Source organism: Octopus sinensis, unplaced genomic scaffold (genome assembly GCF_006345805.1).
Source record: "Octopus sinensis unplaced genomic scaffold, ASM634580v1 Contig18749, whole genome shotgun sequence".
Lineage (NCBI taxonomy): Eukaryota > Metazoa > Mollusca > Cephalopoda > Octopoda > Octopodidae > Octopus > Octopus sinensis.
The window spans coordinates 245,960-264,279 of record NW_021835996.1 but is presented as its reverse complement, the minus strand read 5'-3'; the positions used below and the strand labels follow the sequence as shown (position 1 = coordinate 264,279).

At 34.5% G+C, this 18,320-nt stretch overlaps 2 protein-coding genes across 2 annotated transcripts; both read right to left on the bottom strand.

The window, feature by feature from the left end:
* Nucleotides 1–3,859: 3,859 nt before the first annotated feature.
* Nucleotides 3,860–4,378, bottom strand: LOC115231673 (general transcription factor II-I repeat domain-containing protein 2B-like). The gene has a single exon (XM_029801645.1). The coding sequence runs from the start codon at nucleotides 4,376–4,378 to the stop codon at nucleotides 3,860–3,862; it is 519 nt and encodes a 172-aa protein (XP_029657505.1).
* A 2,533-nt stretch (nucleotides 4,379–6,911) lies between these two features.
* Nucleotides 6,912–7,433, bottom strand: LOC115231672. The gene has a single exon (XM_029801644.1). The coding sequence runs from the start codon at nucleotides 7,431–7,433 to the stop codon at nucleotides 6,912–6,914; it is 522 nt and encodes a 173-aa protein (XP_029657504.1).
* Between the last annotated feature and the right edge of the window lie 10,887 nt (nucleotides 7,434–18,320).

The window sequence follows — 18,320 nt, the reverse complement described above, 5'->3', positions numbered from 1 at the left end:
GCGCAATTAACACCTGAATATGAAAAACACGAGCAGAACGGGATTACAACGGCAGAGAATGTAGCAGATAGCCATCAAATGGAGAGCCCTATGTCAGCACTGCATGTCAACAACGTGACTCCTGTCAAGTCGAAGTTAACTCCTAAGAAGAGTTCGACTCCCAAGGATCCAAGAACCAGAAAGGTCAAGTTAGAGGTCGAATCTCCTGCCAAACGTAAAATGGAGGATATCAAAATCGAAATTGCCGATTATTACCAAGAAGACGACAATTCCCAGACGAATAACGTGTGTTCTTTGACTGATGACATGAAAAAACTCGACGTTACCGACGATAATTCTATGGCGGCTGAGAAACGTGAGGATTTTTTAGATTCTGACTCTTTGAACATTAAAATGTCCTCGAACAAATTTCCTTCGTCTAGTGAGGACGAGGAACCTCAAAATTCTGCTTCGAATGTGAATGAAATGCTTGAATGCAAAACTCAGTTCAATTGCAAGAGTTGCTCGTTCAGTTCTATCTACAAGGGGAATATGATAAAGCACATTCGAACCAAACATTTGGGAGAGAAGCCCGATAAGCCAAATATTCCTTGCCGCTTCAATTGTGGACAGTATTTCAAGTATCCGGCAGTTCGACTGAAACATGAGAAATCAGTTCATGGCAGTGAATTGTCTAAATTAGAAAGCGAATAGTCGTTTCTCACTTTTTATCGGCCTTTTTTCTCACTTCATATTTTTTCTGTTTTTGAATGTCAGACTTTCTCAGTATCTAAAATGTTGTTAGTCAATCACTAAGATTTTTGACAAATGGTCAGGCTGTCGTTAAAAATCCTGCGTCACTAAAGACCCTTCTAGATTATGTGGTATCCTAAACGCATCTGTGAATGTTCTCTCTGAGTTTTATTTTAAAATTAGGCCATTAATGCTTTTCATTTTAGCAGTACTGTCTATATATGCATGTGGGATATTACGTCAGCGAATCGGCAGTTGTGACACTCTTATTAAAATTTGTATATTTTTTTTGCAATTTTTTTCCTTATTAAAAACATAAAAAAGTAATCCGAAACTAAACTTTATGGACGGGAAACCGACGCGATCGATAAAGAATTAGAGCGCACTATCGTGAGGGATATCCGCTCGAAAAACCATCTTGATTCGCGGGCGTTGCCTGTGAGAGCAGACATGCGGGACCCGATCTCCTGAATGAAGCTGATTGCCTTACCGCTCAAGGAACCGGAAGTCTCAACTGAGTTTGTATATTTGGTGACGAAGGTATGATTTTGTAAGTTTCCGAACGACGACCATGATTTCTCTTAGACTAATATTTTGGGTCCCTTGAGAATATTTAGCAAATTTTCTTAGAATGTCCAAATAACATAATCTTTTGGAATCACTCTAAAACTTGACTTTTCCTGCCACTAAGAAAAACATTGTGATCAACTTTTTACGTCGGTTTAAGTGAAAAAAGCTAAAACTTCTAAAATCTACTGAGTACTTAAATAATAATTCGGGACGGTAATCTAAATAAAGAAATAACTCATATTTTGTTCGCTTAAGAATAAAATATTGGGAAAATTCTTTACCGCTAAGATGTCTTTCCACGTGGGTTTTAAAATTGTTTTTTTAGCAAGATCAAAAAAATATATCAATTCGTGACACGCGAAGCTAAAATTAAAACATTTTTAATATTCAATCAACAACATTGAACTCAAAGGACAAGTGCAATCTGATTCGATGGATGCAAAATATAATTCAACGAGAGGCCTAATGTAATTATTTTTACAAAATGAACCAATAATCCATGGTTTATTATTAAGTACAGGACAGCTGTTCATTTTTTGAAGACGGGCCACTGATTTTAATATAATTAAATTTCTAAATATATATACTATAATACCCTAAACCAGAATTACATCCATCCAAAACAATGATTTCTACAAGTTTACAATACAATAACAAACTTCCAGTATTGAGGACCCATTTTAAAAATAGCAGGTAACTTGATTTGTAAATAAACATGAAATAGACGGTTCTTTCCTCATCTACAATCTTATATATAAACCCGAGCATGTCTAACGTCAAGAAGATGCATCATCAGATCATGACCGTCAATTAAATAATTATTTTTAATTAATAAAGTGACGACTTCTTCGAAGGTGAGGACATACCAAATCTGCAATGTGCTGGAAGGATCACCAAAAACTGTGTCCAAAACAACTCCCCACTGGAATAAATCAAAAAATCAACTTAATAATAAAAAACGTGAATAATTCATCAACTGATCGTCATCACAACTCCATAAATTATTGCTAAATGTCAGCAATGCACAATCTAAGGAGTCTCCATTGGTCACAGAAATGATTAAAAAGCGCAATAAGTCTCCCAAATAAAATACTCTGAATTTTTATATTTGTGGAAAATGATGGGTTGTCTCTGCTTTGTTTGACTGGGCAACATTTTGCACGAAATTTGAATTTTTTGAACATTAGAGCACCCAGACTCCAATGGAATTGGCTTTGTCAGAAAATATACACAAAATCGACTAATTCCGAATTGTTTTGACTAGAACTTTTTATTTTTAATATTCAGTTGTTCGTACACAAAGGATGGATTTGCTGTGATCACAAGATTTCTCGATCCTTTAATATCTTGGTACACCTCCACGAGGTGATCTGAATCGACGTTTATTGAAGTGGTAAAAATCTGAAATAACATTTTAAAAATCAAATTACAAGTTTCATTGGATCGCTAAAACGGAATTCCCAAATGTGAAACGCAAAATCTGTTTCAAATATATCATCTGTCCGACTGACTGGGCACAGAGAGATTACGAAATTCCCACAGATAGAGAATCCCAGGATATGTTCCCTGGTAATTAAACTGAGTCGTGTATAACCCGTTAAGAAGAGAATCTGGAATTAAGTCGCATAAGTTGTATGTGAATAAAATATTTCTATCCAATTCACAAAATAAACCGAGCAGAAAATATTATATTATTTATACCTCAGACTTAACAAAGTAATGCATCCAACAATAAATGTTTATGTTTTCCCTCTTTGATTTAAAATTAATTAATTTACTCTTTTACAACATAAAGTACATATACAAATTAAATTATTACAAAAATAATTCAATATTTTACCTTACTAATTGGGTTGTTTAAAAATCCAAGATGTTTCAAGAATTTCGATATCAAAAAATATGTTATATATTCAAATTCAAAGAGATCATGGATGGATAGCAGAATTTTTAATCAATTTCTATTAAAATGGGAAATGGAATTGCGAAAACAAGATAGAAAAATTTTGCTTGTTGTAGATCAATCTCCTGCACATAAGGTGAATTTCATGAAATTTACATTAGGTATTGATTGAATTAAAACAAATTGAGATGTTATTTCTACCACCTAATACAACATCTTTTTTACAGCCCATGGATCAGGGCATAATTAAATCGTATAAATGTAAATTCAATTCTCTAAAATTTTCTAATATAATTCAAAAAATTGAAGCTGGGACAAACCCCTATGTTGCACACAAACAACTAAGCATAAAAGATTCAATATTATTTACATATTATGCTTGGAACAAAATAGAAAGTTCCTTAATTTTAAATTGTTTCATTCATGCAAAATGGACTCAAAACAATGAAAATATTAATTATGAAAATCCCTTAATTGAAAATTATGATAATATTTTGGAAAAAATGGATATTATTGATCCGTTAGAACAGGGGTGTCAAACTCATTTCGCTTTGAGGGCCGCATTTATAATAATTTCTCATTAAGGGAGATTAATTCTGATATTTATTATGACGAATAACCAAAATAAGAGAAACTAAATTATTCAATTATCGCCCTTTAATTTTGGTGAGAGCTGCTTCCAGAGGATTGACATCTTTTTTTGGATACAATTTTTGATATGTCAGGCTGAGCTATTTGTGTAGTTCCGACTTTTATTAAAGAGGATAAATGTTCATCAGTTAGTCTTGTTCTTTGAGCAGTTTTTGTCATTTTCATAAATGAAAAAAGCTGTTCACACACATATGTCAAACCAAACATAGCAATGATTTTTGTAGCAAACTTTTTAAAGTTTTTAAATTTTCCAGGAAGATATGAAAAGAAAGCAGGTATTCCAACCTCCAAATATTTAGCTTTAAGTATAGAATCTGATTGGATTTCCAATAGTTCCATTTGTAAACTTTCATCTGCATTGGAAACATTAAAAGAGAATGGTGATGCGAATAATGAAAATTGTTGTTCAAAAGACGAAAAATCATTAAATCTTTCTTGAAATTCCTTTAACAACGATTCTAGTTGTCTTTCATACTGAGAAAAATTCATTACATTATGTGCATCAACAGTACTCCTGAGCTCCATTAAATCAGACCGCACTTATGTTTGGCAAAGTACGCTGAGGGCCGCATGTTTGACACCCCTGCGTTAGAAGAAAGTCTTTATATTGAGATTGAATATAATGAAAGTGAAGAACTTGAATTAAATAATTCAGAAAAAATAGAACAAGAAATTAGCGAAGAACCGTGTGAACAAAGTCAGAAAGTTGTTACCATTAACGAGGCTTTTATCGCTTTAAACAAATTAAAAGAGTTCTATAATCAAGAAGAATTCTTTAATATAGAAAATCTTGAGTATATTGAAAACATTGGATCTTCAATGATCCAAACTCTAAGAAGAAACAAGTCGAAACTTACTGATTTTTTTGTTTTTAATTAATTATTTTGGCTTAATAATTTAAATTATTAATGGATTAAAAAATCGATAAGTCTCTCGAATCCGCCAAATTCTCGAATCCGCCAGATTTTACCGATTCCCGAAATTGGCGGATTCAAGAGACTTTACTGTACTTCCACAATCTCGAAAGTTGGCTTTCGATAAATCGACTATCAACTAGTCCTGAAAAATCAGTCACTACGCTTATGACTTCAGCAAGGAAGCTTGAGAAAATGGTAGTGAACTTATATCTAAACAACATGGAAATCCCCTTTTAAAAAATCCCAGAAAATCCTCGGCGTGACTTACGATAGTCATATATGTCGTTGAAAATGTTACTACCAGCTGCATGAAGAAACTGAACATCTTAAAAGTGTTCCTCCGAAAATGCAAGCAATAGATCAGCTTCCCCACACGCCAATCAATCTACCGGCAATACATCGAACCCTTCATTAGTTATGATTGTGGGGCGTGGAGAGGGTTGGTCAGTGAAACGAACCATGAAAAAAATCGAAAAAACTCAAGAAAGATTTCGGAAAGCACTGCAAAGATCAAATGAACATCTATCCATCGCCTCATTTAAAGAAATCTTGGAAAAGAAGCATGAGCCTACAAACCCTAAAACTCCACTACCGCGCCCTCATAGATACTGTGTCGGGACTAGGGAGCAGCACCGGGCAAAAATGAGGACCCTCCTTAGAGAAGCCATGATCACCTGATTAATTAGTTCTATTTTTTGGACGCTGATCTTGGTTTTAATAATAATAGACTTTCATTGGCAGAGATACCCCATTCCACGTTTTAATGCCGAGAATAACAGAATTCGGGCTCTAATATGAGGACAATGCCATTCTATGGAGTCAAGATGCCTTCCCCGTCAAAACCATATGTAACCTTATTCACTCCCGACCGACGACAGTTCAACGTCAGTCCTGATCTATATATACAACGAAAAACTATCCGTTGTCAAACATCTCAGAATTTTGTGAGTCATCTTTGACCAATACCTCCCATTTTCTCAGCACATTGAATTAGTCATTTTTTTAAATAAGAGAATAAAACTGGTTGTTAGTGTGATTTAAGATTAAGTAGTTAACGATTGACGACATCGAATTCTGGAGTCAATTATTAAATAAAATTTAGGTTAAACCAAAGCGTAAAACGTTGGATATCCTCAACAAGCTCGTCATCTGGTCTATTTGGACGCTATGTAGAAATTATTAAAGATATAATTTTTGATTATAACAACACGATGCATACTACGAAACAAATTCCTTTTTACATTTTTATGGGCTGTGAATATCCAAATACAATATCAGATCTGGATCTTGAAGGAATGAAGGCATATGAGATCGATTCCGCGATATCTGATGCACGAGAACATGCATACACGAATATAATTATTGCCGGAGAAAAAATGATAAATAAACGAAAATGGAGATACGATGAGGACCCTATAATAGTTGGATCGAAAGTTTTACTGAAACAAGTCTCTATCAAAATTTATTATAAATAGGACAATGATGCCAATATAAGAAGGTATCCGCACTATGATGAGTTGGATAGAAATACATATACAGTTGTTAAAATCTAGGATAATCTGTTTACGATTCAGAGCCTTAACGGTGAAGAAATAGCTAATGTACATATCTCCCGATTAAAAAAAATTACAGATTAACACTAGTTAACTAACTATCTTTAAATAAAGATGAATTTAGAAAACAATTAGGCTTTTGGTTAGGATTGTTTTTAGAATTTTTGCTAGAAATCTCACATCTTTAAGCTTTCTAAAAGTCTGTATCAAACACACCGCGGCCGAAGGCCGCATAGGGAACTGTATCAAATACGTCTTCAACAATTAGGGGTTTAATTAGGATTGTCCATAGCCTATCGCTTTTTATGTTTAAAAAATCTGCTTTTTAATTTAAGCTCTAATCTTGTATCCAAATTAGTTAGTTTCGACCCAAAAGGAATGTGGGTCAAACCCTTTTTGTAAGCTTGTTGGTTTTGAGTTCCATGAACTTCGTCGTCTAGACCTCCGTGTGAAAGAAAACTAACAAAGTTGGGTCATTTCACTGAGTTTGTTGAAAGTTTATCATCTTTCGTGATCCTCTTGCTATTATTCTGTCCTTCCTCAGAGTATTCGTTTTCTGTCACCTCATCATGTCTCCTTTTCATCGAGTTAGCTCCCCTTTGGTGAGTGTTCTACACTGCATAATCTTTGTTGAGAAGTCATTACGTCTTCGAAACCATGTTTATATTCTACGAACATTCCTTCCAACGTCTTCTTTAATGCAATCGTTTGGATGTATGCCAGAACACTGTCTTTAATGCCAATCAAATCCATGTATATTTTAAAATACTTGGAGCTGATCGCATCCCAGGTAATGACAATCGGAAGTATTTTGATTTTGGCTTTGTAAATGATTTCTAATTCACTTGCCAGGATATCATATTTATGAAGTTTTTCAACTTCAACTGCTTTTAAATTATCCACACACGTCACTCCAATCTCTATTAGCCATATGTGGTTTAATTTTTTGTCGTATAGGAAAATGTCCGGCTTGTTATATTGAATTTTTGATTCGGTAGAGATAGTAGTGTCAACTCGTAATTCAGCAAGATCATTGGTAATTACGCTTTGGATAGAGTGAGTCTTTAACCTTTTTGATTTTGTGAATCCAAATTTTCTGCATAGGTGCATGTGTATGCATTTAACAAATTTTATTGCATCGAGTTGCCAAATGGTCGACTGTCTTATTAGAAGATTTGCAATGTGGGCATTTCGAACCAAGCTCGCGGAAGAAAATATTCCTGTCCTGCAGAAAGAAGAACATGCTTCAGATTTAGGAGAAATATTTCCTTTTACAATCCATTTTGAGGATGTCTGTATATCGAAAGTCTCATTATCAAGTGATTCAAATAATTTTGAATGGAGAGTTTTCTTTTTAATAGCTGATAAGAGACGCTCAATCTACAGACTCTTTAGTGTCTGTTCAATGTGCTGGGTTGATTCATATTTTATTCGCAAGAATTCTGTGATTGTGGCCATATGTGACTTTCTTTGTTGTTCAGTCCACAGAATTCCTGCACTCCTCAGAGAAGTAAATTTTCGCCTTTCCAGACTTGTTTTGAAATCAAGCAACATTTTCTCAGCTTTGAAAGTGATAGATATCAATCCCCTTCCAAACATATTCCTCGGTAAGTAGTCTTTCTTTGCAAGCTGGTTTCATATGCACATTTAAATTCATAAGTATCTTTCTGACTAATTTATCAATTTCTTCGAGTTCACAGGGTTCTAAGTCAATGAGTCCAATATAATAATTGCACGGTGATAGAGCATGTTCATTGATTGCTTTAAATAAATTGACTGAGTTCAATTTAGTTTCCGATAACTTTTCAATACGGTTTTGCATTTCTTCTTTAATATTTTTGAGTACGTCTTCTTTGAGTACTTTACTACATCTGTTTTCTAAAACTCCCAAATATCTGTAGCTGTCCAGACCATCTATCAATTTACCATCATTTCTTAATAGGTAACTATTTGTTGCTGATTTATCGAAATTCCTCTCCAGTCCAGATGATTCAAAGTAATAGTTCACATCTTCCATCATCCACGCCAATGTCTCCTCTTCTTTGGACAATAGCTTCAAGTCGTCAATGAAAAGGAAGTGATTTGTAGAAAAGGTTAAGGAATTAATGCCACCAGAATTTATCGAAATATTTGGATATTTTGGAGATAAAAGTCTACTTAACGGATTCAAAACAAGTACAAATAATTGGGGCAACAGAGAGTCGCCTTGGAGTATACCACGTTCTATATTAACAGTTCCCAGCTGTTTTTTTCCCAATCTCAAAGAGACTTTCTAGTTTGGAATAATTGACATAATAAAACTAGTTATCCAATTAGGCAGCTAAGAGTTTTCGAGGATTTCAACAAGAAAGTCATGATTAACTGAGTCAAACGCTTTCTTGACGTCGATCCATGCACAAAATAATTTATTATCGCTCTGTTGACGCATATGTTTAAAAGTGCAAGTTCTTTTGCTCCTTGACAATGTCGTTTAGTTCCGAGCTGGTACTCAGTTATCAAATTGTAAGTGTCGGCATATATTGCAATTTTTTCATTCACACACTTTGTAACCAGTTTGTACAAACATGGCATACATGTGATCGGTCTGAGGTCCTTGGGGTCAATAGAGGTTGCTTTCTTTGGGATCAGGTAAGTGATTACAGTATAAAACCAACTTTGCGGGTGACTATAGTTCCGTTAATAATATTTCTGATTTCTTGAAATAGGAATTTGTGGAGAGAATCCAATTTTTTGATGAAAAAATTGTATACACAATCACATCCCGGAGCTCTCCAGTTAGGAAGGGATTCAATTAAGTTTAAAATAAACTCGTCATTGATGTCGGAGTCATGGTGCTCAGCACCAGTAACTTTCTTATTCACTCCAAAACTTAACTCATTTTTGTCCTTTTTCTTCCAGACGTCCATCCAAAATTTGAGACAATCAGATGTGTCGAAACAAACAATCTGAGCATTATCAGAGTTAGAATGTAGGTTTCTGTAGAACGACCATCGATTCAACTCAAACTTCCAATTAATAATTCCGTACTGTCGTCTTGAATCTGCAATAGACACCTTTTTGTTTAGGATTCGGATCTGGTCTGTGATTGTTGTCGAGATTCTTTCAAATTCTCCCCTTTTGGATTTTTTGTAATTGTAAGAACATAAAATGTCAGACTTTCTTCTTTTCTTCGTCTTTGATAGTAGACATAAAGTATTTTGATATTAATATATTTTTTTCAGTCAAAGACTCAATTTTATTTTGTATTCTCTGCTTCCAATTCGTTTTAATTGAATCTTTCATTGTAATTTGTTGATACACACATTGAAATATCTTCAATACTTGTAGGTAGGTTGTTTGTTGTATATTCGATCAATGATTTATTTATTATTTCGATTAACTCGTGATTTACATATTGAGACGGTATCTTCCTTGTCTGTTGCCTCGCATCGATTGTTTTAGAATTATTTGCATCAATTTGAATTAATAATTCCACATGCACCTTGTTGTAAAATGCCAAATCAGGGGAATTATTATTCGTTTTATTTTCATTTTTGGTAATTTCGCTTTTATTCCAGAAGACAGAAGCGAGTATTTTTAATTCATAGACTGATTTCTTTTTTCCAAATTTGGAATTAAAATAAGTAGCAATGAGCGGTCAACCTCCTCTGGGACTCGTTTAAGACGGTCTTTGACACAAATCAATAGAGATGACATCCATTCTTCAGGGTTGGAAGATTCGATTGACTCACAAATAGCTTTCATGGGAATCAAAGTTGAAGGAGTCTGTGGAGGTCCGTTATTGTAATTACAATTGCCCAGGGCATCAGGATGACCATGAACTGTCAGGTCCACACTTTCTTGAGTTCCATTTGTTAAAATTTCTGTGGATCCGTCAATGGGAATGACTTTTTCAGACTGCGAAAAACCAACCATCCGTACACCACAAGAACAATTATATGCGTCATGGACATAATCTTGTTATTAATAAATAAATTTCAGGAATGCCGTTGTTTCAAAAATGATGACGTTGAAGGACGATTCTAAACACAATCTTCCTTGGGTAGAAACCCAAAAATTTAAAAATTGTTTCAAATTTATCCAAACAATAAATCATTTTTTTAATTAAAGATGTTAGATGAAATGGCCAATCTGGATCCCTTCCAGAGTTCACAAGCTCCAGAGAAAACCCGGTCCTCTTCCAATCCGCGAGATTAACGTAGGATTCGGGTGATGAGGACGTGGGAGCTGGCGCGTGAGGAGAGAAAGGCAGGAAAGGTCCTGTCCAGTGGCGAACGTAGTCCAACTCAACAGGGTGTAGAGATGATTTGCAACAAGTCCATCGAGCGTCATCAAAGCATATGTTAGAGATTTTTTCAGCTGCCAACTTCAGAGAACTATCGAGCGATTTTCAGCATATCCGATTCTATTGAGCGTTTGATGTTCGTGCAAGTATAAAAGTCTTGGCAGCATAAGGCCAGACGGTAAAGACAGCCCCAAAACATATAGTAAAGCGTTATAATTTTAGAAAAAATGATTAAAAATTTGATTTTCCTTTGGGTAGATTTGAATTCTCTTTATTATAGAAAATGAATAAAGAGATGAGAGTGCATCAATTGAAAAGATAATTATTATTAGAACCAAGATCACCGTCCAAAACATAAAACTAATTAATCAGGTGATCCCGGCCTCGCTGAGGAGGGTCCTCAACTTTGCCCGGTGCTCCTCCCTAGTCCCGACACAATTTCTGTGAGAGAGCGGTGGTGGAGTTTAGGGCCTGTAGCCCCGAGGTTTCTTTCCAAGATTTCTTTAAATGGGGCGATGAATAGAAGTTCATTCGGTCCTTGTAGTGCTTTTCGAAAACTTTCTTGAGTTTTTTCGATTTTAACGCGGTTCGTTTCACTGATAAATCCTCCCCACGCCTCACAAGCATAACTAAGGGAGGGTTCGATGAATTGGCGGTATATTGTTTGGCGTGCGGGGAAGCTGATCCATTGTTTGCATTTTCGGAGAAACACTTTTAAGATGTTCAGTTTCTTCATGCAACTAGTAGTAATATTTTCAACTTGTTGGGAGAAACACATATGACTATCGTAAGTCACGCCGAGGATTTTCTGGGATTTTTTTAAGGGGGATTTCCATGTTGTTTAGATATAAGTTCACCACCATTTTCCCAACCCTCCTTGCTGGAGTCATAAGCGTAGTGACCGATTTTTCAAAACTCGTTGATAGTCGATTTATCGAGAGCCAACTTTCGAGATTGTGGAGGTAGTTCTGCAGTTTTGTATTGCCGTGTTCACCTCACGGCTCCGGGTAGCAATTACAATGTCGTCAGCGTATGATAATACGATTGAGTCTTTGTCGCTTAGTAGCGGGAGATCCGATAAGAATAAGTTAAAAAGAGCTGGTGAAAGGGGTGAGCCTTGAGGGATTCCGTTTGGAAAATATCGTGACATCAATCTTGTATTGTTGGATCCTGCCTCTTCGGCCGCTGAGAAGGTTAGCTAGCCACATTTTCAGCCTTGGGTGAATTCCAATAAGGTATATTTTCCTGGTCAGTATTTTTATGGGAACAAAGTCAAAAGCCTTATGAATATCCACTGAGCACATAACCGTTTTTTGGTTATACGGTTTGGTAGATAGTCCATCTGAGATGAAGTTCGTCAAAGTGACGAGGTAGTTGATTTATCACATTTAAATCCATGTTGAAAATCCAAATCCGGTAGATATTCTTTGATGTGATCGAGTATAAGTTTTTCCAGAACTTTGGAAAAGACGCAGAGGAGAGAAATTGGCCTGTAGGACGCCGGGTTGTCTTTTGGTCTCCCTGGTTTCAGAATAGGGCGAATGTGTGCCATTTTCCATAATGTGGGTATTGCGTTGTTGTTTATAGAGAAGTTGTAAATTTGACAAAGAGCTGATATTGCCACCTGTCCTAGGTTTTTCACCAGAATAGTAGGAATTCCGTCAGGTCCACAAGAGCCAGTGCTTCTTAAATTTCTGATAGTCTGAGACACCTCCTCATGAGTGAGGATTATCATGTCCCGACATCTTCGAGGTTTCAACGACTTCAAGCATGGTCCATCATATTTCCTGTGGGGGATGTTGCTGATCCCAGCGTAGAACTTTATCAGTTTGTTGGTGAAGGGAGCCGCATTATCCTCACCCGATTTAAATCTCTCCGGGTTTGTGAATCTTCTTAGGGATCATCAGAATATCTTCAGAATATCTCGGACATATTTTATACCGTTTCTCAGTAGTACCTTGTCAGGTATTCAATGTGCGGATGGTATTTAGTGTTTTCGATCAACAGCTTCCTTTCGTCAGACGATAGAGCGAAGACATATTCTGATAGAGTGCTTATTCTGCGGCTGTTTTCCGACGTATTTGTCTGCACCCAGGTGAATGATGGTAGACGTGGCATTTCAAACAGCAGAAGGCATTAATCCAGATCTGATCTGCTAAAAGATAGTTCATCCAGTTGTATATGTCTGTGTTTAAACATAGTGCAAGAAATAGACGTCACGGCCTCAACAAGTCTGTTAATCATAAGGTATAAAAATAAATCCATTAATGTCATGATAATTTTAGTTAAATAAAATTGTGTGATTTATTAAAATATAATTTGAATTTTAATAATACACGTGTACTTTCTGATGAGGTTGTTTTGTTTTTTTGACATTTGCAAAAATTGTCTTATTTATTAATTTTATCCCTTTTTAAACTAATTTAGTAAAATAAATCTGAATAACTTGAAATCAAAAGTAAACAAGGTACTTGAAAAGTCCGAGGAAAAAAAGCGAAACTTCCTGGAGACCATTGAACTTCAAGTCCTGCTCAAAGGATACGACACAACGAGAGATAAGAGATTCTCAGGAGTTGTAAGGTAATGTAAAGTATTCATTCCTTCAGACTTCGACACGTTCCAAGGCCAAAGCTACGAGTGTGTGTAATCGGGGACGAGGAGCACATTAAACAGGCGAAGGAACTCGGGATTGATGGTGTGAGCGTAAACCAAACAAGTCTCCTCGCTCAAAATCCTAGAGAGAAAAAAAAATTTGGTTTAAAATTAAAAATAATTCAAGTCAAAAAATATTCTGGATTTATTGTCACTCAAGATTTGATGAGGACAGTGACTCGTCATCTTGGTCCTACTCCTTCGAGGTATGGCAGATTGGTGTTTGCCATAAACCCGAATGAGACGGTTATTTCTCGAGTTAATGATCTGAGGGCTTCGATAAAGTTTCAGTTGAAAAAAGTTTGTTTTTTTGTTTATTATAAGGTCAAAATATTGAATACTGCAGTTGCCAATGTTGGTATGAGTGAGAAAGACATTTGTGAGAATGTTATCATGGCTACTAACTTTCTGGTATCACTTACAAAGAAGCAGTGGCAAAATGTGGGCGCTCTCTATATTAAATCCACTATGGGTCCTTCCCAGAGAATATACTAATTCATTTTGGGTTTACTTTCTTTTTTTTCGTTAAATTTTTAACTGTCTTTTTTATATGTCCAAGACTTTAACGTAGTGACTTGATAAGCTAACAAAAATTTACAAAATTTGAATATTTTCAATGTTATTCGTCTTATAATATTGTCACTATTAAGGGATTAACTTCAAATAGCATGGAAACACGTTTTTTGTTCCAAACTAATTCCATGCTAACAAAACAAGTATCATAATTAGAGTACTGTTAACGAATAAAAAAAACCAAAAACTAAAACAAGAACTATATTTTATATCAAACCAATATAGTCCAAAAAATTCCAAACTAAAATTGCTATTTAATCTCAGAATCTCAGATATCCGCAAAAAATATTTTAACTACAACTTCTTGGCTTTAACTAATTTTGTTGATCTTCCAAAGTTATGGTATATCAAAAATCTGACTAATTATATATAACTTTATTATATTTAATTAAATCATATCTTTAATAAATAATTAAAATCGCCACGTTTTATTGTATCTGGTAGCTGTTGCCTTGATCTGTGCTGTCAGTATACTCACAGCCCCGTTGCAAGGCCATATTAGAATAACTCCATTATGGAAGTTTACATTTCATTTTAAATATTTTATGCTGATATTTTTTTATTATTTGATCGTATTTTCAGCAAAAATATAACTTCAGGTAATCACGCATTATTTCAATTCGAAATAATGTTTATGCGACCTGATACATTGAGATAATTATTAATTTCTGATTAAATTGTTACTTATATTTCTATAACATTATTTTCCCAAAGATTTTTTCAGATTATAGAACAGAATAGCCTTGTACGTATTTCATGGCATATTAACGATTGTTAAACTAGTGAATTGATGGTTTAAATACAAATTAGCGAGTTTAATACGAACACAGGGCGACAACGGGTCATGTAGTGCTTGAAGGGTTTGTAGTATTCCGAAATCTTTACAAAAAAGTGTGGCCGACCTGAGCGAGATGTCAACATGTCATTTACGTCTTGTGGCAGGGCTATTTATGATCTTTTTACAAGGGGATGAACGGAATTTTCATTCAGAACAACAGATAGAGTGCCCTTAGGTCTTCTTTTGAACGATGTTTTTTTTTCATTGTCAAAGTAATTGTCCATTATAATGTTTGCGGGGGTGTTTATGTCCATTCTAAGCCCAAATAGCCTCCATTCTGATTCGATAATTTCAGTACTTATTGCAACCGATTGTGTCATAGAGTACAATTTATTGTTGGAAATCTTCTTTGGCCAATCTAGGCCGAGTAAATCGCGTAATAGTTTTCGATAAAATGTGTCCATTTTTTGAGTTTTAACTTTGCGACTCCCCATGTACTTGAGATGTACACAAGTACTGGGATTATATACAAGTTTTATAACCTTATTCGTAACTTTGTTTTGATTAGCTTTGGTCGACTCCATATTTTGTGCATTTTCTTTTTTGTTCAGTTTTAATCAATATGTTTTAATTCCCTTGTGATTCTTATGTGCTCGGTCTTTTCTTTATTAACATGCAGGGACCAATTCTTAAATTCGATGGGAATTTTTTCAAAACAATTTCAAGTTCTGGATGTTTTTCTGAAAATCTAAGTTGAATTTTGAATATAAAACCTGCAAATTAAAATTACTACATATTTTCATCATTTTTTTGATCAGATGGTCAAAAACATCCATGTGCCCCGAAAACTCGATGGTAATGTTGGATCCGAAAATCCAGATTTTCATGCCATCGTCATCATCTAAATTGTTAGTAAAAAAGGGAAACCGGTAAATATACCGCGAAGTAAAGCATTTAAAAAATTGTCTTTTAATGCATTAATAGCTTTTTTTATGTGTGTCATAATTTTCATTTGTGATAATGATTCTAAAGGTTTTAATTTTAGAATGATTCTTTTCTATGTGCAACACTTGCTTTCTATAAATGATTTTCTCCTTTATTTTTAATGTAGAGCAAATTAGGCTTATAGGCCTATAGCTTGAGACCTCTTCTTTAGGTTTTTTAGGTTTTCAAACCATCAGAACTTCAATGATTTTGGAACGTATTATCTCTGTAGGCTGGAATTGAAAAGGTTTGTAAGCTGTGACAGCAGCTTGAAACAGGCCATTGGAATCTTGTCATACTCTGGGGACACATTTTTAGTTGTCTTTATTGGTTTTAGGGTCTCAATATGCATGTGTAGTTTACAGAAGGAGGCTCTAGTAAGGAGGCAGATGGATTTGCTTCCAGAACAGTTGCAAGTTCGGTTGTCGCCTCTTGAATAGACAGGGATCCTTTTGGAAGTTGTAGGCGAATTACTTCAGCCTTCGTTTGAGTTCCAGTTACTTTGTTATAAGGTGTCTAAAATGTGGGACGTTTTGGATATAGCATTTTCAATTGTCGTAACCAAGCACGTTCTTTTCCGATTTAAGTTGTATAACAAAGTGATTTGGAAATAGCATTTATTCTTTCACTCATTAAAGTTCTGTCTAGGGAATCCTAAGATTTTTTGAGCTTCAACGTGAGTCTATTTTTTAAAGACAATGGTTTTCATAAACTCCGGGAGTAACTGGGATTTTCTGTTTTGAGTAAATTTTTCAAAGTTCTCCGTGAAATTTCTCAACAGACTTCTAATGTACTTATCTGTTCTTTCTATCTCGGTTTTCTTTTGACAGCCAAAAGATAGGGATTAAGAATTTAGGTCACAGGAAAATTGGTTGCGTTTGAATAAATCAATAATTAAGTTTTTGTTTTCGCTAATTTTTTAAAGTACATATCTCTAATCAGTATCCAGTCTTCGCCCATACAATAACTTGAGTGTTACAAGCTCACAATTGGTTTCGTTTTCTATCCTCAAATTGTTTATCTTGAATCCATTCCATAGAAGGGCGAATTTTTATTAAAACTACATTTTTTTGAAAGACAAATATCAGAATGCGGATTTGGGAATATTTACGTATTTATGAATTTCGAGCATCATCTAAACTTGCTCAAAAAAGTAAAATTGAAAACTACATCGGTGTTAGTGATTGCAAAATATTTGATCATCGAGAAATTTTTTTCTCATACACCTACTTATAAAATCCAATTCAAAAATTGAGGTGATGAGATTAATATTTAATAAAAAGATATATTAAATAAAAATAATTAAATTCAATTTATTTAATAATAAAATTCAAATTCCATTAGTCGCTTTCTAATATAAAAATGTCAAGTCAAAAAACACAAAAAAACAACTATGTGGCATTCATTAGACTACCCGACGGTGAGCTAATTGTGCAATATGTCTAATTAGAAGAAAAAAGTCGTTTAAATGAAGATGTCGATCAGTTTAAGACCTATGCTTCGTACTATTTAAAAGATCCGGTGGGAAAATGGAATGAAAGGCGGAAGCTTCCAATAAAAATGTTTGCACAACTGGCCAAAGTCATAATCTTCACCGTTCAAGTAAATTTATTTAATATTGTAGATTTATATTTATGGTCAATCTCGACTGCCGAATATTCCGACTTTGTCGCTTGATCGTTACTTTATCAAAGATTTTGTTAAACATCCGTCTTATTCACATGAACATTTGCCATTTGTGGTGAGCTTACCTCAAATGTTGAATAATATCAATTACACATTAAATAAAGTGACAAACTATTTAATTGAGTATTCATAGTATATCAGTATTGGAAACGACTCAGTGATTGGTTATAATCCCGTAAAACTGAGCTCGACCAATCTTTCTCCTGTTCTAATTTGTCTAAATTACTATCATATCGATGATAAAAACAAAAAATTGGACTTAGAGAACAATTTCTTGAAAGTCAGTTTTAAATGGGGTTGATTTTAATTTATGAATAAATTCAAGTATGTGAGGAAATTGATATATTGTCCAATATGACTACTTTTGACGTTTCAAAAATAACAAAATTTACTGACAATGTATTATTATCAAAGTAAGGATAAACAATGAATATTAAAGAACCTTCAAAATAAGTCTTACAATGGAATTGATGTCGATGTCAACAACTTGGATGAATAAATTAGGGCACATCGTGAATGAGCAAATTGAATACAATGTAATATTATTTAATTACTTTTTAGGTCAACATAATTCGATCAAACTTGAACGAAGCTTACCAAATTGATAGTTCGGCACAACGTCGTTCTTATGCATATTATCGTAAGTGTCATACCTCGACCATAGTCTTCAATTATACCCGTACGGTGCACCTTATAGTATCCTCGTTGGCATTATTGGTGAGTTTTATATCTCTCATCACATGTGTCCGTTCTGTGTTAAAATCCTTTTATTTGGCTAAGATTACAAATTCTCACTTTTCTCGCATAGAGGGAGAAAGTTTGTCATATTCAGAATTATCAATATACTTCGACATATGGAATTTCATAATTATTTTCACTGACATAAGTAATATTGTTGTCACTGGAATTTACATTCCTCAAATTCACGTTCTTCTGTAGCTTATTTTTTAGCAATTTTATTCTCCTTATCTCGCTATTGCTTATGGAATTAACATTCTTCTCATTTGGACTGGTCTCCTTCGCTATCTTAGTTTCTTTT

What these genes read in the sequence shown, in the direction of transcription:
- LOC115231673 (XM_029801645.1), bottom strand. Translation starts at nt 4,378, where the DNA reads ATGGAGCTCAGGAGTACTGTTGATGCACATAATGTAATGAATTTTTCT.
- LOC115231672 (XM_029801644.1), bottom strand. Translation starts at nt 7,433, where the DNA reads ATGCACCTATGCAGAAAATTTGGATTCACAAAATCAAAAAGGTTAAAG.